We start from the raw sequence: 21,510 nt of genomic DNA, 5'->3' as shown, positions 1-21,510 counted from the left end.
ATTTATGAGAACTAAAGTAAAGAGTAGACAGGTTTTACTTTTGGACAAGTTTAGCTTCTACATGGAAGGGTTTAAAATGATAGCTTGTCATTAGTGTGTGCGACAACAGGGCAAGGCAAGCCAGAAGAGGCAACACAGGTCAAGGTCATCAACACAATATAATTAACCAAAGATCATAGCTGTGGGTGCAGTTGATGTGAGTCTGGTGGACGAAAACAAGGTCAGAGTCTTGGGTATGAAGCTGACACTCAAATATCGGTGATGGGTATAATTTTGGTAGGAGAACTGTACACTGCCGTATAGTACAACTCCACATTTGACATTTTGAGTCCAATCTAGACTGGTAGTTTTCAACCTGTGTTCCCTAGGCCAGCAGCATCAGCAGCATCTGGGAACTTGTTAAAAATGCAAATCCTTTTTCTCTACCCCTACTCCATTCCAGACCTACCACTGAAATAGAAATACTGAGAGTATGACCTAGAAACCTATGTTTTGTTTTACCAGAACCTTAAGAGGTTTTGATTACCCTCAAGTTTGAAAACTACTGACCAAGACTTTTAAGGAGGTACAAAAAAAAAAGGTGGTTGGGGATGACGCCACAGTTTAGGATTAAGTGAGAACACACAACAAACAAGGGTATGGCTATAGCCAAAAGCAAGTTAAGCATAGCCCATGCTACATTGCTACCATGGAATTAGCCAACATTCACTTAGCCAGAATTTACTTAATGACTGGTTGTTGGAATAGGAGAGTGGGCCCTAGAATGAAGGAGACCTCTGGTGCAGGGAGGTTCAAGGAGAGCAAACCCATGTCCTTACTTGAGGTCTTGAAGTTGCTATCCCTAGTGTATCAGGCATTCTGCTTGTTAAAGGGATCTGTTATATTTTCTTCTTTGGACTTAAATTACTCAGTATAAATAATCAGCCTCATTCCACATGCGTTAATGAACTCCTTTAGAAGGAGGGACCATTTTTTTTTCCTATGTTAGTTAAGGAGGCCCCTGAGCAAAATCTAGAGGGAGGTCTTCTCCCCAAAGAATTGTTTTTGTAGGCCTTTTGCAGTCAAGAACGGTGACAGAGATTGAGTTTATGCTGGGTGCAGGGAAACATGGAGTAAGTTGGGTCCATAAAGGTGAAGCAAGGCCAATGTTTTGGGATGGGAAGAACTAGGGTAAGTTACTAAGTACAGTGTGGGCACATCTGGCTTTCACCCTTACTCCTTGAGTGAAGTCATTCATCCAAGTTGGCAAGAGCAGGTCATAGGAAAAATGAGGATGACATCTGGAAGAGTAAATGGTTTGTGAGAGGCGCCATCTCTCAGATAGGCCCATAGGCTTTCTCTGGAAGGATGTCAAAAAGCCACATTTATCAGAAGCTGCAAACACAGCCAGCTACGTCCTAGGAAGGACAGTCCTCTTTCTATCACAAGATAATTCCAAGGGCAATTTTCTGTATTGTTTTTTTAAGTTTTTTTGTTTGTTTATTTGTTTGTTTGTTTGTGGAGACATGGTCTCCGTAAAAGAATTCAGATTGGTCTTAAATTCCTGGCCTCAACTGATCCTTCTACCTTGTCCTTCCAAAGTTCTGGGATTACAGGTGTGAGCCATGGCTCCCACCCCTTCTTTTCTAACAGTAGGAAAAAGAAAAAAAAACTTTTATTTCACTTCTGGCTTTTGTGCTTTCTCCAGCTATTTTTTCCTATCCGAAGAAGTACACACAAAATACCTATGTGACAAAGCTCCCAAGGCAGAATCCAACGTGACTTTATTTTTCTCTGACTGCGTCCAGGATCATGGTGACTCGACCCATTTAAAGGAATGCCACCATATGCTGCTAGCAACTGCTGGGGTTTGGCACTTCACAAGCTTTTCAGAACCTAATAACTAAATGCGGACTCCGAGAATATTCCATGGGCTCTAAGTCCATGGCTAGATTCTCAGGCCCAGAGGATACATTTGGAAAAGGACCAAGGTTGTCTTCATCATATTCTATACATTGCAAGCCTGTAATCCCAGCACTTTGGGAGGCAGAGATGGGAGGATCACTTGAGACCAGAACTTCAAGACCAGTCTGGTCATCATAGCAAGACTCTATCTCTTAAAAACAAACAAACAAACAAACAGAACAGATAAGCAAATTCTTTAAAAAGAACATTAAAATTCAAGAAATAACAAAACATATTTGATTTAATCTTGTGAAAACTTTCATATTGTCTTACCAATAAAATTGTCTATGGCAATTCCTTTAGAATGGTTAATTTGGTTGTTTAGCATTTTTATTGTATAGCAGTGTCAAACACACTCTTGCCATTCACTTATTGTATTAGAGAGAACTATTGACACTATCCTAACTATTGCTCCTTCAGGAGGAGACAAGCAGTAAAACTGTTAAAATTCTATCAAAATACACTATTGATATCATGTGCTGCGGCTTCAAAACACTGCTCAGCAAGGATGCTTTGGAAAGTAACTCAGCTGCTTAATGTGCTTCTGCTTTAAAATATCTCTGGGCAGCTAAGTTTGTAACAAGGCATATAAATCTAATGTTTAGGGTAAAAATAAATATCCCTTTTTGTCCGAGCAGTTTAAATAGTACTTGTAATTAATGCATAATAATTAGGTATCTAAAAACAACTGGAAAATGTGTAAATCTATGTTTATTTAAAGTGTGTAATATTTATAAAAGATGAGGTATAAAATAAATCTGTCTTAAAACAATGCTGTCATCAGTTCTAAACGAAGCACTATGAAATAGCTAGTTCAAAGTCATGAAAATATTGAATATATTTTTTTCTCCTTTTTTCCCTGTATATGTGTGTGTGTGTGTGTGTGTGTGTGTGTGTGTTTGCTTTCAACCAGGAAGCATATGCTTTTTTATCATGTCAGGAAAATAAAATCCTACCTTTTAACATTAAAAAAAACTATGAAGATCTTAGCAATTTCTACCATTCGGTTGTTTGTTAGGTGAGGAATACATTCCTTGTTAAAATATCTATTTGCATAATTCGGTGAGCAATTACATCACTAATGTTCTTTTCTTATTTGAGGTACTCTCCCAAGGAATTGATTATTTGCATTACTAATAAAACCCTGATGAAAATACATAAAATTTGTATGAAATTAGATATTTATATAAGTTATCAGAAAAAGTGTGAAGGCATATGTTAAGTGAATTAAAATCCACTAAGGGCTTGTTATTACCAAGTCTTGGCCTAGGCAACAAACAGATTTATATCCAGTAAAAAGGTTGGTAGAAAAAATAATTATATATGACATAAGTAGAAGTTACAAAATAAATAAATAAATTAACCGGGCATGGTGGGGGGCGCCTGTAGTCCCAGCTACTCGGGAGGCTGAGGCAGAATGACATGAACCAGGGAGGTGGAGCTTGCAGTGAGCCAAGATCTTGCCACTGCACTCTAGCCTGGGGGACAGAGAGAGACTCCGTCTCAAAAAAAAAAAAAAAAAAAAAAAGTTCCAGTAAGAAGAAGAGAAAGAACAACCAAAGAATAAAAATTCTTGGAAATAAAAGCAAGAACAACAGTTTCAAAGTGAAAGAATGCATGATGGAAAGGAAACAGTTGAAGACTTACTGTACCAGAAGAATAAGTCAAGGAACTACTCTAGAACGTATAGCAGATAAAATATTTGAGAGAAAATAAAAGGAAATGAGATTTACTCCTAGACATATGAGCTCAACTATTAAGAGTTCTAGAAAGAATGGAAAAAATGAAAGAGTAGTAATAATTTTATAACTAGGAGGAGAAAATGTCCTGTCCTGAATTAGGCATGGTGAAAGTTCAAAATCCCAAGGATAAAAAATAGTTAGAAAGAATGAATAAGACCTACTATTTGATAATAGTACGGAGGAACTATAGTCAATAATAATTTAATTGTATATTTTAATATAACTAAAAAGTATAATTGGATTATTTATAATACAAAGGATAAATGCTTGAGGGGATGGATACCTCGTTCTTCATGATGTGGTTATTACATATTACATGCCTGTATCAAAATATTTTATGTACCCCAGAAATATATACACCTACTATGTACCCACAAAAATAAAAATTAAAAAATTTAAAAACTGAGAAAGAAAATAATTTCAAGGATAAATACGAAGTTCATAAAACTTCTGGAAAGGAGAAAAAATAAAAATATAAAACAGCTTACCTATGGAGGTATAAAAATCAAACTGTCTTTTTCTCACAGTAGACGTGAATGAAGAAAAATATTCAACATTCTGAGAGAAAAAAATAATTGTTAAAAATTAGAAATTGAGTATCTTACATAACAAAAGAAATGAATAGTATTATGGAAGTCTCCAATTTCTTCCCTTTTTATGTTTTTAAACCCACTCTATATTGTACTTTGTGCTCAGGCTTCGACCCTCACAATGGTAAGCTGACTGTGACCGTGAGAAACTACAAACTTTCAGACTGAGGAGTCAAAGGCAGAAATGATGGAGATTATTTTCCTCACTCATCTTATTTTGAGAATAAGCGCTTTTCTCAGAAGACGCCCGTGAAACTGCTCCTCCTCACATTCTCTGCCCATTTGCTTCTCACCACAGTCTATCCTTTTCCTTTGCTTCATTTTTCTCCTTAGCACTTGTCACTGTTGGACACACTATGTATTTTACATCTTTCTTGAGAAAAATTAATTTTGAACCTGGAAGCATATATGTCAGAAAAACAGCATTCAGAAATGAGAACAAATTAAAAACATTTGGAAATGCAGTGGCTTAGGAAATTTCCAGCCACAGACCATCACTGTAAGAATTACTCAAGAATATATATCTGCAACACTAAAAAATGAGTTTAAGAGTGAGAAGACCAGGCGTCCAAGAAGTAGTAGAAGCAAAGAAACCAGTAACATGTCAGTTCTGACATAATTGGTTAATATGTATAACCGTGAACTTTGAGAGTATAATGATGAAATACTGATTAAATAGAGAAGAATGTATTCCTATCCCATTTATGCACGTGGTAAATACAACTAAGTACAAGTACTAGTGATGAGCTTGTCAGAGTTTATCACCTTCCACCTCCCACATGCCAGGTACTCTGCTCGATGCCTTCACATATATCACATAATTTATTCCCTACAACAAACTTGACAAGCAGATATTATTCTATTTTTTAGAGAGGAAGAAAAGTAATTTGCTCCAGTTCACACAGTTAGTGAGTGGAGTGTGCTGTTGGGTTATGGAGACTTGTTTTTCTTGCTCTCTCCTGATATCATGGTGTCTGATAATAATTACATATTCTATTGATCTTTTTTTCCTGATTTTGTTAGATACTGCTGTGTAACATATTTTCCTACTCATACCAAATCTTCCCATTTTTAATGCCACTAATTTCTTTCATTATAATGCCTCTTGAGCCGTTTTATCATATCATCTCAACCGCAACGCCATTTCTAAATAAAGAATGAAAATTTGTATAATTGGCCTGCATCACAACAGTACATTATCAAAGAGCCAGTTACCAGATATTATTTATTTCCGGGTATTTTTTTTTTCTTTTTAAACCCGATACTCATTATTTAATTTTCAAAGCCTGCATGCCAACATTTCATTCTTGGCATCTGAATTACTATGGAAAGGTCTCTTGGTTTTCTTTGAGTGGTTTTACGTTAATAGTTTCTACTAAATAATCTCGCAGAGGCACACGTTGACCTCTGTGATCTTAGTCTCGTAATGAATCATGTTTGAAAGGCTCAGTGATATATTCTCTTCCCCTCACTGATTCTATGTCAGGCCCAAAATAGGCAAAGAAAGGGAAAAGGTAAAAAGGAAAATCTGTCTTGATACTGAAAAAATTAGTTATTTTTTATTGTCGTTTTTTCTTTTTCTCTTAACTAACACTTCTCTTATTCTTGTCCCCTTTCTGCATCTTATTTCTATGTTGAGGATAGGCTCTCAGAAGACCTGACAAGCACTGCAGTAACTCAGACCCCAATTCTATTTCCATTCTATTTCCCTATTTCCGTTACCAACTAAGTCACTTAGAGTCAAGTTCCTTGAAATCAATTTTTACTCTTCGTTTTCTCTTTTCCCATCCACTCTAAAACCATCATCACAGTTTGCTAGTTCACCTTTAAAATTCTTGAATGGTCTGCCTCTCTTTTTCATGCCTTTGACTCTACTTTCATGTCAGCTGATCTCTTCCCTTTTGTAACCTCCAATTCATTCTGCAAAGGAGTAAGCATGAGAAAGTAAAACCACTGTCATGATTTTGCATGGGAATTCATGTTTCCAAAGAATATCTCTTGGCTTTACTCCATGATGTCTTATAGAATTACTGCTTAAAAAGCTGCTCCCACCCTTCTCTTCTCCATGTAAATCAGTGTATCTGATAGCAGCCATGTTGGACTGTTTTCTCGAGTCTTTGCAAACTCTTTAAGAAGTGCTTTTCCTTTCTCAAGAGGATGGTGGGTAGAAATACCCCTATTATCTCATAGAAGAGGAAAAAGCAATTTCTCTAGATTTTGAAGATTGAGCAAAAAACAATAATTGCATTTAATTAAAATTACTCCTAAAAATCCCTTAACCCAAATAAAAGTGAAATTAGTGACATAGCATTTCATGCTAAGTTCAATACAAATGATTTTCCCTATGGAGTTGAAAGACATCACTGTTTCTTCAAACTTGAGGACCAGATAAAATAGTTTATGATGTTCATTTTGCATTGGAAAAGTAAATATTATTTAATTATTAGATCTGCACAGTGAGAAGCTATAATGCAGCAGTTCTGAAAGTGTCACCAGAAAGTTTGAAAATAGCTCTAGTACACAGTAAACCCATTATCTCTAAAAAGTAGGTGAGGATATTGACTGATCTATTGGGGCCCAGCAATGTAAGCCAACCTGCTCCTTCTCCTGCTCTAACACTCACTCACTGAGGAAACATTTAAATAAATTGCCCTTATTATTTAAATATTTTATCATTCTCATTCCACCAACACTTTGTTCATATTGTTGAATTTGAATAAGTTGAACTCGTAAAATAATGTAACTTCACAGTATAGAAATTTTCACATATTCTTTTGCCTAGAAGTTATGTTAATGTAATCCTTGAAGTAGCGTCTTTTCATTTCTCTTTTCTAAATACAATTGTTCCTTAAGAAAATGAGATGTAGGGCCTGGACTGAAGATGTAGGGCCTAGGTTTAGTCCAGAGCTGTCCTAGGAGTGGATCAATTTCAGAGATAAATCAGATCTGGTTTATTTTGATGGAGAGGTGGATTCATTATATCTAAACGCCACTTTTTAAAGAAATGTGAATAGTGAGCCCATTAATTCCTTCAGAGGATGTCTAGAAAGTCTGTCATGTTCCATTTTGTGATTTAAGAACCAAAATCCATCTCTAAAACAAAGCAGATTTATTCTAAAATGAGCAATATGCAGATGAGGGAAATGACAGGTTTAGAGAATTCACTTATTTAATCATCTCCTGGAAAAAAAAAAAAACAAAAACAAAAAAACAAAAAAAAGGAATCACCACACATTTTTTTTTTTTCTCTGTTTGAGTCTTTGGATAGAATCTCATATCTTTTGTTAAAGAGTGTGACAGTGTTAGAGTCTTATTTTTAAATCTTCCATAGTGCAGTAATTAGGAGATCTTTGATGAGGTTTTGGTGAGTCTTTCTATGAAGAAACAGCTTTTCAGCTCTATAAAATGTATGCTGAATGAGCTGAACCAGTTTAACTAGATGCCACTGCTTGCCCAGTCTAGATTATCCCTTCTACCTCATTGTTTTCTCTAATCCGGTACATCATCTCTGAGTAGATTGATTATATCGGGCCAACTTTTATTTAATTGCCCACAAATTCACTAATTATCTATTAAGCAACTATTCCCATAGAATTCTTGGCTTTGTGGGAAACACAGACATAGATTTGTCATGTTCCCTGCAGTGGAAGCATCGAGTCACTACAGAAAACAGAAATGACAGAATCATGACATTGCAGAATTAGCAAGAATCTTGGGGCTTAGGTAGTCATATCTGATTGCCTTGAATGATAGGACATTCCCTGCCTCCTCAGGCAGGATGCCATATGATTGGAGAGCTCTGACCAATGGAAACTTCTCAGAAATGTTCCTGTTCAAAGTCATATTGATGGTTTATCATAAGTGATATTATAGAGTAACAGAAGTGAAGTGAATTCAAACTTTGTTGATATAGAGGAATTTATGGATCTCATCTTTAAGGAAGTGAAATTCTTCACAGTGTAGGAGTCTCCATGAGAAACTATTTCATAAGAAGGTTTTCAGAGAAAAAAATAGGGGGATTCTCCAGAAATGAGGAAAGTCCTGGAGTCAGAAAAGCACAGACCTGTTTGGTGAAAGTCATGGAACAATTGCCCTATGCACTGGCACATAGTGGATTCTCACAAAATATGTATCATATAAAGAACAGAATTAATGACTGAGTGGACGATTGCAGGAGAGTCTTTCTTGTCCAGGCGTGTGGTGGCATGGGAGTGGTAAAGGAATGCTGATGACAAGCACATGCAACCTCAGCATCAGCCTGCGTGTCCTGACATTGACCCATCTGCATATTTCAGTCCCAGCCTAGATTCTGCATTTGTAGAATTACCCTTACAGTGTGGACTAACATTCATTCATTTTACCCACAGCATAGAGTCTTTAAAGCCGATTTTCCCCCTCGCATCTTAATAAAATACTGATTTTGCATCTCTCTGAAAAGGCTGCAAGTTGCTCACATCTCTTGAACCAGAACAAAGATCTCATTATCATCTTCCTTGAAAAAGTCATATTGTCTATTTGGACCTTCACCTCCTCTCACCCCTGCTATTGAAGCACTAGAAATGCCATGCATTTGACTCACTTCCTTCTGGATGTGTTCTCTTTGGGTTCATTCTAAAATGACATGAAATGTTGGAATTCTGCAGATAATTCAGCTTCCCACAGTTCCTCTGAGACCCCTCTCTGTTGGAAATAACACTGTTGTGATGCAGATGCCCCCAATACCCTGTGGAATCTCAAAACTATCAATGGCTGACCACAGGATATCCCTTTTTCATGAGTTTCAATCTGTGTTATTAAAAATGGGCCCTTACATGTAGGAGTCCAATTTGAAATAGGATACAGTCCCATCAACAAGGTCAATCTTAAATAGATTTGGGCAGGAAAGGGAGAGCTGATAAAAAATTAAACATGAGCTTTGCCTCTTTCTTTTTGAACATAGAGGATGGCATTTTGGTAGAAATTGATTGAATTGTATTTTATAACTCGGACTTAACACATCACAGCTTTGAAGTCAATGAAGAATAAAACATATCAGCACATGATGCCCCAAACATAATAACATTATCACATTCTCATGTAAAAAAGGAACCAACTCTCCAGTTGAGCTGAAAATATGCATTTGAGCTTTGGCAGTGCATTCTGTATGCCTTTATCAACTGTAAAATGCAAATGTTCCATTGCTGTGTATGTAACCTTAGACATAGATATCTAATTCAGAGAACCATAGCATCAAGGAGGGTGAGAGAGGTAAACCAAAAGCCTTCTTTGTAACCAAGAACAGTGAAAAACAGCAATGTGTGAACTCACAAACTCAAAGGAAACTAGATTTAAAAATAACATCATGAGTTCTAGTTTATCCCAAACTCAATGCAAAGAGTTGAATGACTATAGTCTTTCTGGACATAGCCAGAAATCCTTCATGCAGCTGAAGAAATGTATGAGAGAATAATCCGAATTTAGAAAAATGCCGCAGGGCATGTTGAAGCACATTTTAAATGATATCTTCTGCAGATTGAAAAGGAACATCTTATGGACAATTGATTGTTTCTTGAAATATAACAAAAACAAACTTAGAAAATGTGTATATGAAAACACTGACCTACATAGAAAGAAGAGGCAGCATTTACTTTGTAATGCTATCAGGTGGTAATTCAATTTTCTGTTAACTGAACTTCAAGTATTCTGTTTCAGGTCATAGATTGGTGGTGCTTATCATATAAATTGGCCAATAAGATTTACAAATAGTACCTTTAGCGTTCAGTTTTGTAGTTGTATCTCTAAAAAAGAAAATCAATTTAATTCCATGCATTGGTTTTCTTCTTAAAATTCATGCAATTTGATGTGAGTGACAGGGCACAGCATTATTATGCAGTCTGTTAGATGGACCGATTATGATTATGAATACAAGAGTGGAGTGAATGAAAGCAATGTGTAATTGATTCTACACTTGGTCTGACTGTTCATTAACAGTTTGAATGTAGCACAGTTGCTTCTCAAATGGAAAATGATGAGAGCAACCTATCTGTACTCTCTCATTTGTTTTAAAATTCATTATGCTAATATTTTTTCACAGAATGTTTTTGCTGCATTTGTTTTGCCAAGGATAAGTCTGATTGAATCTTTGTAAATAATTCTACTGCTTTCAATATTTATTTGGCATTTCAATCACATATTTTTCAATTTACACTTTTGGAAATAAAAATAGGCTCTCCTCCACACCTCCTTCAAAGAAAACCTTCTATCCTATCCTCCTTTTCTATATAATTCAGACTAATTTCCTAGGATAAATAGGAGTGGGGGAGTGCAAGGTGGTGCGGTAGTTATCTCTTCAGAACAAAAAAGCTGATTTACAGACTGATTGATTTCAGAAATAGATGAGCAAAAACAGATTCCATTTGTCTTGCCACACTTTAGTCTGATGAAGCACAAAAGGGCCTGCCATCTCATTTTCCATAGCTCTTCAAGGGGTTGCATTTGAAATGTTGATTAAATGTACAAATTGCATTGCTGTTTTCTTGGCTTTCCTGAGTGCTATAGGAGAGGGCTTCAATGCACAAAGGCTGCTTTTTCTTGAATGTGGAGCTAGACACTTTAGGGAAATAACATCACTTTCACCGTTCATGGGACGTTATGATGCTGATTCCGTGACAGCCATGCCTGCCCTTTCCTCTGTCCACAGGTTCCTGCCACATTATAAAACAAAAGAACTAAACCAGCACTGTGCCAGTCATTTCTGTCTAGGGGCAACAATTGCATTCATTATTCCCAAACTAGCTTGTGTTTACAATTAATACTAATCTCATATTTCAATCTTTGGCTACCTCAGATTTTTATTAAATTAGCAGTTGACTGATTGAGATAATAGGTCTGAGAGCTCCATACTGGTAATAATTTTAATCATCTCAGCCTTTTCTCTGATTTCTTATTTATCTGCCACCTGACTTTGTAGTTGGCACTCACCAAAATAAAGTGCCAACTGTCTGGGGCGTCCTGCATTATAGCTGTTTTAAGATATGTCCAAAATTTTTTTACTGCTCTTCCCATCAAGAGGTGAGGTCTAGGTGCTTCCACCTGAAAAAATGTGAGATCTTTCTGACAGTGGCAACCAATAGAATATCGTGGTAGTGATGCTGTGTGACTCCCAAGGCTGCGTTATAAAAGGCAACATGGCATCCACCTGCTGATACACTTGCTCTTAGAGCCCTGAGTTGTTGTTTAAGTTATCCAACTGCTCTGAGGCTGCTGTGCAGTGAGGAAACCCAAACTAGCCCACATGGAGAGTCCTTGAGACCACATGAAGAGAGAAAGATGCCTGTCCAGCCTTTGGCTCCCACACTCCTCCACTGCTCCAGTGCCAACCACCAGTTGACTACAACCAAATGAGAGACCCCAAGCCAAACCCCCTAGCCAAACCATTGCAGAAGGTCTGACCCACAGAAGCCAAAATAAATAATAGAATGCTGGTTGCTGTATTAAACCACCACGTTTTGTGGTAATTTGTTGCATATTGCAACAAATCTAACCACAAAACTAACCAGAATTTGCATGTATACAAGCATGAGGCTAAAGTAATGAGATTCATGACAAACATGCCAAAATGTATATATGCAAATGTATGCCATTCGTTTCTTTCAATAAGCAGACACCTTGAGAGGAACTTACTCATAATCATATTGTCACTGACTCTGATGTTGTCATTGTGATGCTGTCATTATCTCCCCACATTGATCTCTGACTTTGGGCACATTATTCTGTCTCTCTGGGTTCCTTGGAAAGTAAGCATAGATTAAATTTTTACATAGTCTTTTTTTAATCTCTAAAAATTCTTGACAATTGTTCAAAATTCTTTGGTTATTGAGATAACCAAAGGAGGACCATAAGAAGTATGCTCTGGCCGGGCGCGGTGACTCACGCCTGTAATCCCAACACTTTGGGAGGCCGAGGTAGATGGATCACTTGAGGTCAGCAGTTCAAGACCAGCCTGGCCAACATGGTAAAACCCTGTCTCTACTAAAAATACAAATATTAGCTTGGCATGGCGGTGCATGCCTGTAATCCCAGCTACTCGAGAGGCTGAGGCAGGAGAATTACTTGAATCCAGGAGGCAGAGGTTGCAGTGAGCCGAGATTGCACAACTGCACTACAGCCTGGGCAACAGAGCAAGACTTTATCTAAAAAAAAAAAATATATATATATATATATACACACACACATATATATATATGCTCCTATCATGTGTTACCACTTTAAGGGATGTCACACTCAGTTAGCATATTAAAATTATAGTAAAACTTTAATAGTGGGTGCTAGCCATGTAGGAGAAAAATGCCCTCTTGTTCATCATTTAAACCCTATGTTTATCTGAAAATAATGTTTAATATAAAGAAATTATTGAGGGTAGGAAAATAAAAGAAAGATATACTCAGGGGAGTCATTCTGTTATATTCCTTGAAATTATATCTATCTTTTTCTTTTAGAGTATTTTTATATGTGTAATGATATAAGCTCATCTTTGGAAAGCACATTAATGATCTTTAACGTTATAGGGATAGAGTAAATGGGATTTGGGAATATGGATTAATAAATCATATACTCTTTGTTTAAATGTTTTATTTAATTTTTGAATAGCTAATGTATTCACATAACTTGAACATCAAAAAATAAAAGCAGTGAAAAGTTTCCTCCCCATATTCGCCCCCATCTTTCTAGTTTCTGTCACTCCCCTAGTAGGTAACTATTGTTATTAACTGCTAGTTTATCCTTCCAGAGATGTTTTATGCATGTAACTAAAACAAACCTGTATTCTTCCCTACATCGGTAGAGGAGTTTTGTTTTGTTTTGTTTTGTTTTGTTTTTTTTGTTATAACACTAATGGTAGTGTGCTTTTCTGAATTTTATTTTTACATTGTAATGTATCTTGGGTATCTTTCCGTATGCATACATGAAGGCCTTCTTTGTCTGTTTTAGAGAAGGGTAGTATTTCATAGTATAAATGAACCATCGTTTTACTAACATCGTTTAGTCTGTCCCCTATTGTTGGACATTTAGATGTTTCCCATCTTGCCTTATTATATATAATGTTTCAGGGAATGGCCTGTGTAAATACTATTCTACATATGGACAAGTATATTATCTTTCGGATACATTCCTAGGAATAGAACTGCTGGATCAAAAGAAGTCTACATTTGTAATTTTGTTAGATATGATTAAATCATTTTCTCTGGGGATAGTGCCAATTTGCACTTCACTGTATAATCGTGTTTGAGAAACGTGAACCATGATTGATGCTCATTTATCTGGACAAAAATAAATTAGACTTCTTAGAATCTGTAGCTCAGTTCCTGTTAGACATGTACAGAAGGAAATGCACTGGAGAGCTGAAAAAAAATTGCTCTTCTGATTTATTCCTTTTTTTGACTTTGAATACTGAAGTCCAAAGAGGAGAGTGACTTGCACAAGGTCACATAGCTGATTAGTGACAGATCTGGGACTTATAACCTGTAGTCAGATCTTAGAATTGGTGTTCTTTCCACATGAGTAAAGAGATGATAACTTTCTGTCATTCCTGCCTGTGTGCTGAGGATTCCTTGTATGCTGCTGTTGACGATGACATTTACCATTTCTTGAGCCTTCCTATGTATCAGACTTTGAATTTAATACTTCTGTTTACATTATCTTATTTATACCAAGGGATTCAAAACTCATGTGCAAGATAAAGCATTGTCCATAGACTTTGCATCCATGTGTATTACATATGTATGTCCACTATGAAGATGCTACTGTGTTTAATAAAACATAAATCAATACAAAGCATCATTAAAATTATAATAGCTCTTTGTCTCTAACATGTTCTCAATGGATTTTGAAACTATTATTGTGAATAATTAGTCATGATATTTTGATATTAAAAAGAATTCTTAGAATCAGTGAGCTGCTTAACCATGTTTAAGATCACTTTTAACTGCCCAGATATCATTCTATTTTCCATCCATCTCTATTATTAAAGGTTAGATATTAATAATGCTACACAACACAGAAGAGACAACAGAGATAATCTAAATCGGAGATTTATTTTACAGATAAGGAAAAAGGCAAGGACCACTGAAATGATGGGTTTATCTAAGACATGATGACTAAAGGGCTGGAGCAGGAATTCAAAGACAGGCCTCCTGACTGAATTTTCTAACAGAAAATGAGAAACTCAGTGTGGAGTAGTTACTCATAAGTACTACGGACAATTACAATAATGAAGGAGATTTCCTGTCTAGCCTCATATTGATTCACCTCCAGCTTTGTGGATCTGAGAGGTCATCATGTTGGTCGATAATAACACTTGATCTTGGCTGCTTTAAATTTAATATAGAGCATAAATACAAAGATCAATATTTTAATGCTGAGGAGGCTCATTTATTGCCTGTTTATCCTCAGAACTTTAAATGAAATGGAGGACTAAAGAAATGCAAGGAATAATTTTTCCTAAATTTCATTTAAGTTTTGTAGATGATGATGACTAAAGAAAAGCAAAGGAAAAGTTTATGATGTCACTATTTCCTACACTTATGGGCTTCTCTCGCTTTCTCTTTCTCTGTTTCTCACTTATCCCTCCCTCCCTCCTCCCTCCCTCTTTCCCGTCCTCTCACCCCGCCCCCGTTAATATCTCTAAGCCTCCTCTTTACTTTGCTTAATGTCTTTTATGACTCCAGATAAGAGGCACTTATTCTTGATCTTCTCCATCCACAACATAAGAGAACCATGGTCATGTCCCGTTGTTCTTTCGTATATTAAGTGTTTGATGTTTAGAAGCAGTAGGGAAGGGGGTAAAAAGCATAGACTTTGCCTTCAACAGTGGGAACAAGAGGGCCAAAATGGCCCTGGAACAACATTTCCCAAAGGTGAAATTGTGGAAATCTAGTCCTATGAGGTGTTCTTCAAAGTACAGATTCCAATCGTCAACTGGATTTAGGAAACAGAGCATTTTGTATTCTCCTCCTGGAGATGCACAACTCCTTACGGCATTTTAAATACCCACTGAAGTCTTGCAGTAAGGTAACTGGTGTGATATAATTTCACCTTTTTTTTTTTTTTTTTTCCAAATTTAATTGACCTTTAAACCCATATCATACCGAACCCATTTGGGGAAATACTGCTTTATAGAATTGTGTGTTATTCCGGTTCAATTTTTCTGCCATTTGTACCCATTAGAAAACGTAGAATATCATAGTTGGGTATAAATAACAAGTAGCCACAAGGGGGGAAATAAAGTAAGGCTAAGCACAATCTCCTTCCTTTATGGATTCTAACATTCACTAAAGAAACTAAAGTACAGTATTCATATAAATATTTACTACGGTACAGGACTTGTATTGCTTGAATTTATGCAACTCTTGCTTGTTACTTTTGTTCTAAAAAAATGATATCACTGTGTGCTATTTTTTTTCCTGAGTACACCTCAAGCCCCTTCATCCTTCACTTCTATATTGTAGTGGTTCTCACTTTAAAAGTAAGTTTACCTGTGAAACAACATCTGCGTGAGTTTATTAGTGAAGTTTTGTATGCCTCCTTTGATCACATGAGCCCCTCTTTAATATCGGCTACAAGGGTTTACATACTGCTTCAGAATTAATCATGGAAACCAATGCTTTAGGTCTTTTCTCAAACATCAAATAGTAGCATCAACATTTAGTGGGCAACCAACAGAGATTTTTCTTTTCTTTTTTCTCTTTCTTTTTTTGAGACAGAGTCTCACTCTGTTGCCAGGCTGGAGTGCAGGGGTGCGATCTCTGCTCACTGCAACCTCCAACTCCCTGGATCAAGTGATTCTCCTGCCTCAGTCTCCCAAGTAGCTGGGATTACAGGCATGCACCACCATGCCCGGCTAATTTTTGTATTTTTAGTAGAGACGGGATTTTATTATGTTGGCCAGAATGGTCTCGATCTCCTGACCTCGTGATCCACCCACATCAGCCTCCCAAAGTGCTTGGATCACAGTCGTGGTCCACCATGCTTGGCGAGATTTTTCTTATAGTGACTTATTGGCTGATATTCAAATGCCATATGCATTTTTTTAACTATACCATATTCTTATTTTTGAATACTTTTATTATTCTGTCATTCTTGTTGGAATTGAGTGGTACTGATTAGTCAACACAAATAATTTCATTATAATATTCCAATTACATTAGATTGAATTTTCTTTGTGATCAAAGTTGATTGGTTGTTATGATTTACATCAATGAAATGGACTAATAATTCAATTCACTGATAAGATTGGCAAGCAAGAGTTACAAGGCATTTTCAAGTAAATTTGATTAAAATGTGGGGTTTTTCTTCTATTGTTTCTTAAAATGAGAACAATCCTCTTTCACTACGTTCCTAAAGTTAAAAGTTTATGTGTGCATAGAGATTAAAAGAATAGCACAATGGCTTGTTGTGTATATAAAAATATCAAATTTTGTGTTTTTCAACATAAATAGGAGTTGAAAAGTATAGGTTGCGTTAACATGTTTGAATGTTTTAATAATACAACAAAATAGATAATTAACTATTAACCTATTAAAATAGGTATGAACTATTAGCATACCTTATGTAGGTGATGATTGGTAGGTTATACTTTCTAAATTGGCAGGAAGATTTTGCAGTTTTTCTTCTTAAGGTATAACTGATTATTAAAAATTCTCATCTTTTTTTTTTTTTTCTTTCAGAAGCTTGCTTTTCTTTATTGTGTACAATGCCTGAAAATTGCCTTAAAAGTAAGCTAGGCTAGCACTGGCTCTTCCTTCATATGTCAATCTAGATGTTCCTTTTGCAGGCAATTATTCCTCAGTTTATTTCCCGCCAAAGATTTGTCTTTTTCCAGGGAACCAATTATGTACATCTTATACTATAATCTGTGTCACTTGAATCTGACCAAAAACTATGAAACAATTCACTGGTTGGGAATTCCTTTTCACAATTATCATCTTCCTGGGAAATTGCCTACTTAAGGAGGTTGTGCTACTTAAGATCTTCTACCAGAGAAATATTTGCATCGCCAATGTATTGCTTAGCTTGCTTGTCTTCAGGCTCTAACACAAATACCTAAAATAAACAAGTATTATTTATGTAAAAAGTGAAAAATACCTTGCTTATCCTCTTTTTCCTTCCTTTTGTATTTACAGATGTCATCCATACTGTAGGGCCAATAGCCAGAGGCCATATTAATGGTTCCCACAAGGAAGACCTTGCAAATTGCTATAAATCATCTCTGAAGCTGGTGAAAGAAAATAACATCCGATCAGTTGTAAGTAATTTTATGGTTTTTATTTCTCACTCTTTTTCAGCCTTTATGCTTTAGAAATCTGTCTTGTCTAAAAAGAGGTAGGAAACCATTTCTAAACTTTTGAGAACTAAGTTTAAGGATCTTTGTAGCCAATTTGGTAATCATGACTCTCCTCTTTGGTGTGCTACAAATATTTACTGAATTTTTCATGATGTTTCAGAATTTAAAACTATAATACCCCAGAACTGGATTTATCTTATCTACTTTTTCCTCTTCATTTTGCCACTTACTTTCCTTTGGAGAAAGTAAATATTATGGTAGTGGGGTAGTGGCCAGCAGATTTAAAGAAGGAAAATAGCAAATACTGAGTTTGTTAGAATAGTGTGCATTTAATATATATTGGTTGTATGTTTGTGCGTTCTGGAGCTATGTTGAATCTCTGTCTACATGCATGAGTGTCTGCATGCATTCTCATGCTAGTGTCAGACATGATTTATTTGCAGGAAATTACTCTGTGTATGTATTTTAACCTGAATGTTGTTAGTCTTTTAGATTTATTTTACTCTTATTAGACTAATATTCTGTAGGTGGTAGCTGGGTATACCACATCTCTTCTAAGTTTTATCAGTAGACAAAGGGAGTTCAGAAAATGTGGATCTAATCTATTTCTTTACCAATAGGCTGAGATGAAAGGAATTCTCTTCTAGCTGGATTTGGAGGTATTTACTCACCTGCTTTTCTTTTGCAACATGTTCTACCTTTATTACATCTCAATTACACCAAGAAAATCAAACTATAGAAAAACACACTGTAAATATCTAGTAATAAGTTAATTTGGCTAGAATCCCTTGGTTGTTCCCCCTCCCCCACAAAGATTATAGCCTCGCTGAAATTGTGGGGCAGAGAAATAGTTAAATACTTGATTTCATAGCAGACTGAATAGATCAGCATTGCTTGATAGTTCACAGAAGTAGTGGTTTTATGATCTGCATGAAGAAGCATTGAGAAACAGATACATTTAGGTAACCCTGGATGGTTGCTATACTTTTTGTGCATGATTGTAATTATGAAGTGCATTTTTTAACGCAACATTGGTGAGTCTGCTTGAAATAAGGAAACTTTTCATGACCTAATTATATAGTCCTTTTTAATCTTTGGATAATTATTAACAGAGCTGGATATTTTATTTATCTCTTTGACTTTCTAAAATTCTGTTTGCAAAGGGCTCAATACGTAAGATCCTATTCTGTCTTAGAGGTGAAAGCTGAAGTTTAAAGAGAATGGAGCAAAGTATACCACAAGACCAGTTGGTTAATTTTGTTCTCTATAGGAAAATAAGAAAAATCAAAACAGGTATGCACATTTAGGGAATAATTAAAATTTTGTCAATATGGCTTATTGATTTAAAAAAGCAAAAGGCTGAAGTGCTTGGAAAATGGATGTGTAGACAAGTTTCCAACTTGGGAAATATGGATTTTGAGACCTGAGAGAATTTGCTGTCTCTGGATATCATTGGCATCTCTAATGATTTGTTTTTAAAAGTCAAGAAAAAGTAAGAAGGAAGAATTTTGCTAGAAACAGTATAAAAATAACACTCAACCTTTTAATAGAGAAAATAATCTCTATAATTATCTTAAAACAATCATGTTACTCTACTTGCTACCATTAGATAAGGAATGGAAGAATTATGGACTAAGTTAACTTTTTAACGAATGGCATGCAGATAGGCTGAAGTAATGTTCTTGCAATACTCTAGTCAATCTTTGATAGGAATTAGATCTACCTTAACATCTTTGATGATTATTTTGAAGGACCAATTACATATTATTTGAATGAAATTAGCAGGTGAGGCTGAGCTGAATTCAACCCAATATTAATAAATAAAAATGGAGATAGAAAATACACAAAATGTGGGATGAAATGTCCAACGAAATTGATCATCATGTTCTTGCATGGTAGACTACAGTTGCCATCAAATGTCATGTCTCTTTTACCCATAAAAAAGAAAAGTATTTTTCTTTTCTTTCTCCCTCCTTCTCTTCCTTCCTTTCTTCCTTTTTTTGGAGTAGATGGGGTTTTCTTCTTTATATGGTATGTCATGTTCTTGATCACCATTAAATAAATAATAATGCCAATGTCATCACATTCTGATTATGTAGAGAGAAATAGAAAACTTTCAGAAACATGATTACAACTGGATACATGTTTTATAGTATAGGCTTGTATTTTGTCAACTTATCACAATGGATGGTAGAAATGGTTGATATAAAAAGCCTGGTTATTAGGATGCAAAATAAACTTAACTTGAACTCATTTATATACCTGTCAAAAAGAATTTCTCATAAATCCTTTTATCAGAGTGGCTTAGTGTTTGCTTTGCCACTTATTACTGTATGACTGTGGACAAGTAATGTCAACATTTTGTAGCCTCGGTTTCCACATATAAAGAATCAGTAAATTACTACTGTTATTGCAGACCTGTCCATCTCATGAGGCTGTTGTTACAGGGATCAGTCGGGATAATGAGTATAAGATAACTGGAAGAATGGAATTCTTTCAAACGTATTTGACAGTGTTACTTCAAATATAAGACATTTTCACACCTTGTGATTTGGCAATTTAAGGAAATATCACTTATTTCTTTGATATCTATTCTGAACACCAGAATGCTAGACATTTACTATGTAATTTCTTGATGTTTTTAAACAACAGGGAAATGTCCAGAAATAAATTAAACATTTGATAGGCACCACTTTTCTGCTAAGGTTAAACCAAAGGCTTTAGAGTCACAGCACAGGGTCCAACATATGTATTCTTATTCTTATTTTACCAAAAGAATAGATTCTTCAAATATTTTTAATGAATATAAGACAAATAGTATGATAATTTATTTAATAAATATGAGTAAGACCTATTGTGTACCCCAACATTATCTGGTATCTTCTATGACATAGAGAAGATCTAATGGTTGTTTCCTAACAAAATATGCCTCCACCTTATGACCACCTAGACAAATAAATGGACAAGATCATCATGTCCACTGTGATTTGAGTATACTCTGTAGTTCTCTCATCACTTTTAAATATCTTCTTAGAGATGCATGAAATTCCATAATTCATGAGTAATTTAGGATGTTAAGGCATTGTTCTTTCTCTGTAATTTTCCTTTAAAATGCAGATACTCATGAGATTAGTAGATAATTAATTTTCTAATACTTTAATATGAAGAAATTTATCAAATTACTTTTCATGTTGACAGGATAGAGTATGATAAAAGTACTGAGCACCTTAGCCTGGGGGAGGAGAATTGGAGAAAGGTCTGAAAGGAGATGGAGAAAAACAGAAGAAGAGTAGGGTATAATTAAATTTCACCTACCTCTCAGTTTTGCTAAGAGGAGATCGTTTTTGAATAGTGGAGAGGGAAATGTTATAGTCATACATAATTATCTAGAAATAAGATACTGATTTGGGTGTCAGATGTGTTGTGGATAAAAATTTTTACTATGAAAAAATACTACATATTTTATTAACTTAGGGGAAAAAATTCATTACATTTCTCTCCTCCATACATTCTTTGTGACAGCTGTTTTTTCATACCTATTCACATTAGCTTTAGGTGGTAAAAGAAAAAAATAAATTAATCAACAAACCTAATGGCTCATTTTACAATGGCATTTCTCTTTTATGAATGATTATTTAGGGCTTAATATCAGGAAATATTTAAATGTAAGGTTTTAATCCTGATTCTCCTTCTAATCTTACCATAAATAGTTTCAATTGAAAAAATATGACCGTCTTTCATGCCTCCTAGACCTAGTCTGTGCAAGTTTCTTATTTCTTCCAAATATTATTCCTTATTGACTCCAAATGTTAAAGTCAGTTACTTTTCTTTAACCGTGAGTTACCCTTGGACCCAAAAAATGCAAATTTATTTATATATATATATTCTTGACAACCTTGAGATTGTTGATGGCAAG

General features: G+C 35.4%; 1 protein-coding gene across 5 annotated transcripts in view; it reads left to right on the top strand.

Moving 5' to 3' along the window:
- The window catches only part of MACROD2 (mono-ADP ribosylhydrolase 2), a 2,124,972-nt gene that overhangs the window by 1,261,559 nt on the left and 841,903 nt on the right, over positions 1-21,510 (top strand). For all 5 annotated transcript variants that reach the window (XM_037985372.2, XM_007960545.3, XM_073008401.1 and 2 more), the window contains exon 6: positions 17,434-17,555. In XM_037985372.2, coding sequence (XP_037841300.1) covers positions 17,434-17,555 — 122 coding nt within the window. The remainder of the gene's footprint in view (positions 1-17,433; positions 17,556-21,510) is intronic.

The sequence above is a fragment of the Chlorocebus sabaeus genome, chromosome 2, assembly GCF_047675955.1.
Source record: "Chlorocebus sabaeus isolate Y175 chromosome 2, mChlSab1.0.hap1, whole genome shotgun sequence".
NCBI classification, from domain to species: Eukaryota; Metazoa; Chordata; class Mammalia; order Primates; family Cercopithecidae; genus Chlorocebus; species Chlorocebus sabaeus.
This window is presented reverse-complemented; position numbering and strand designations above follow the sequence as displayed.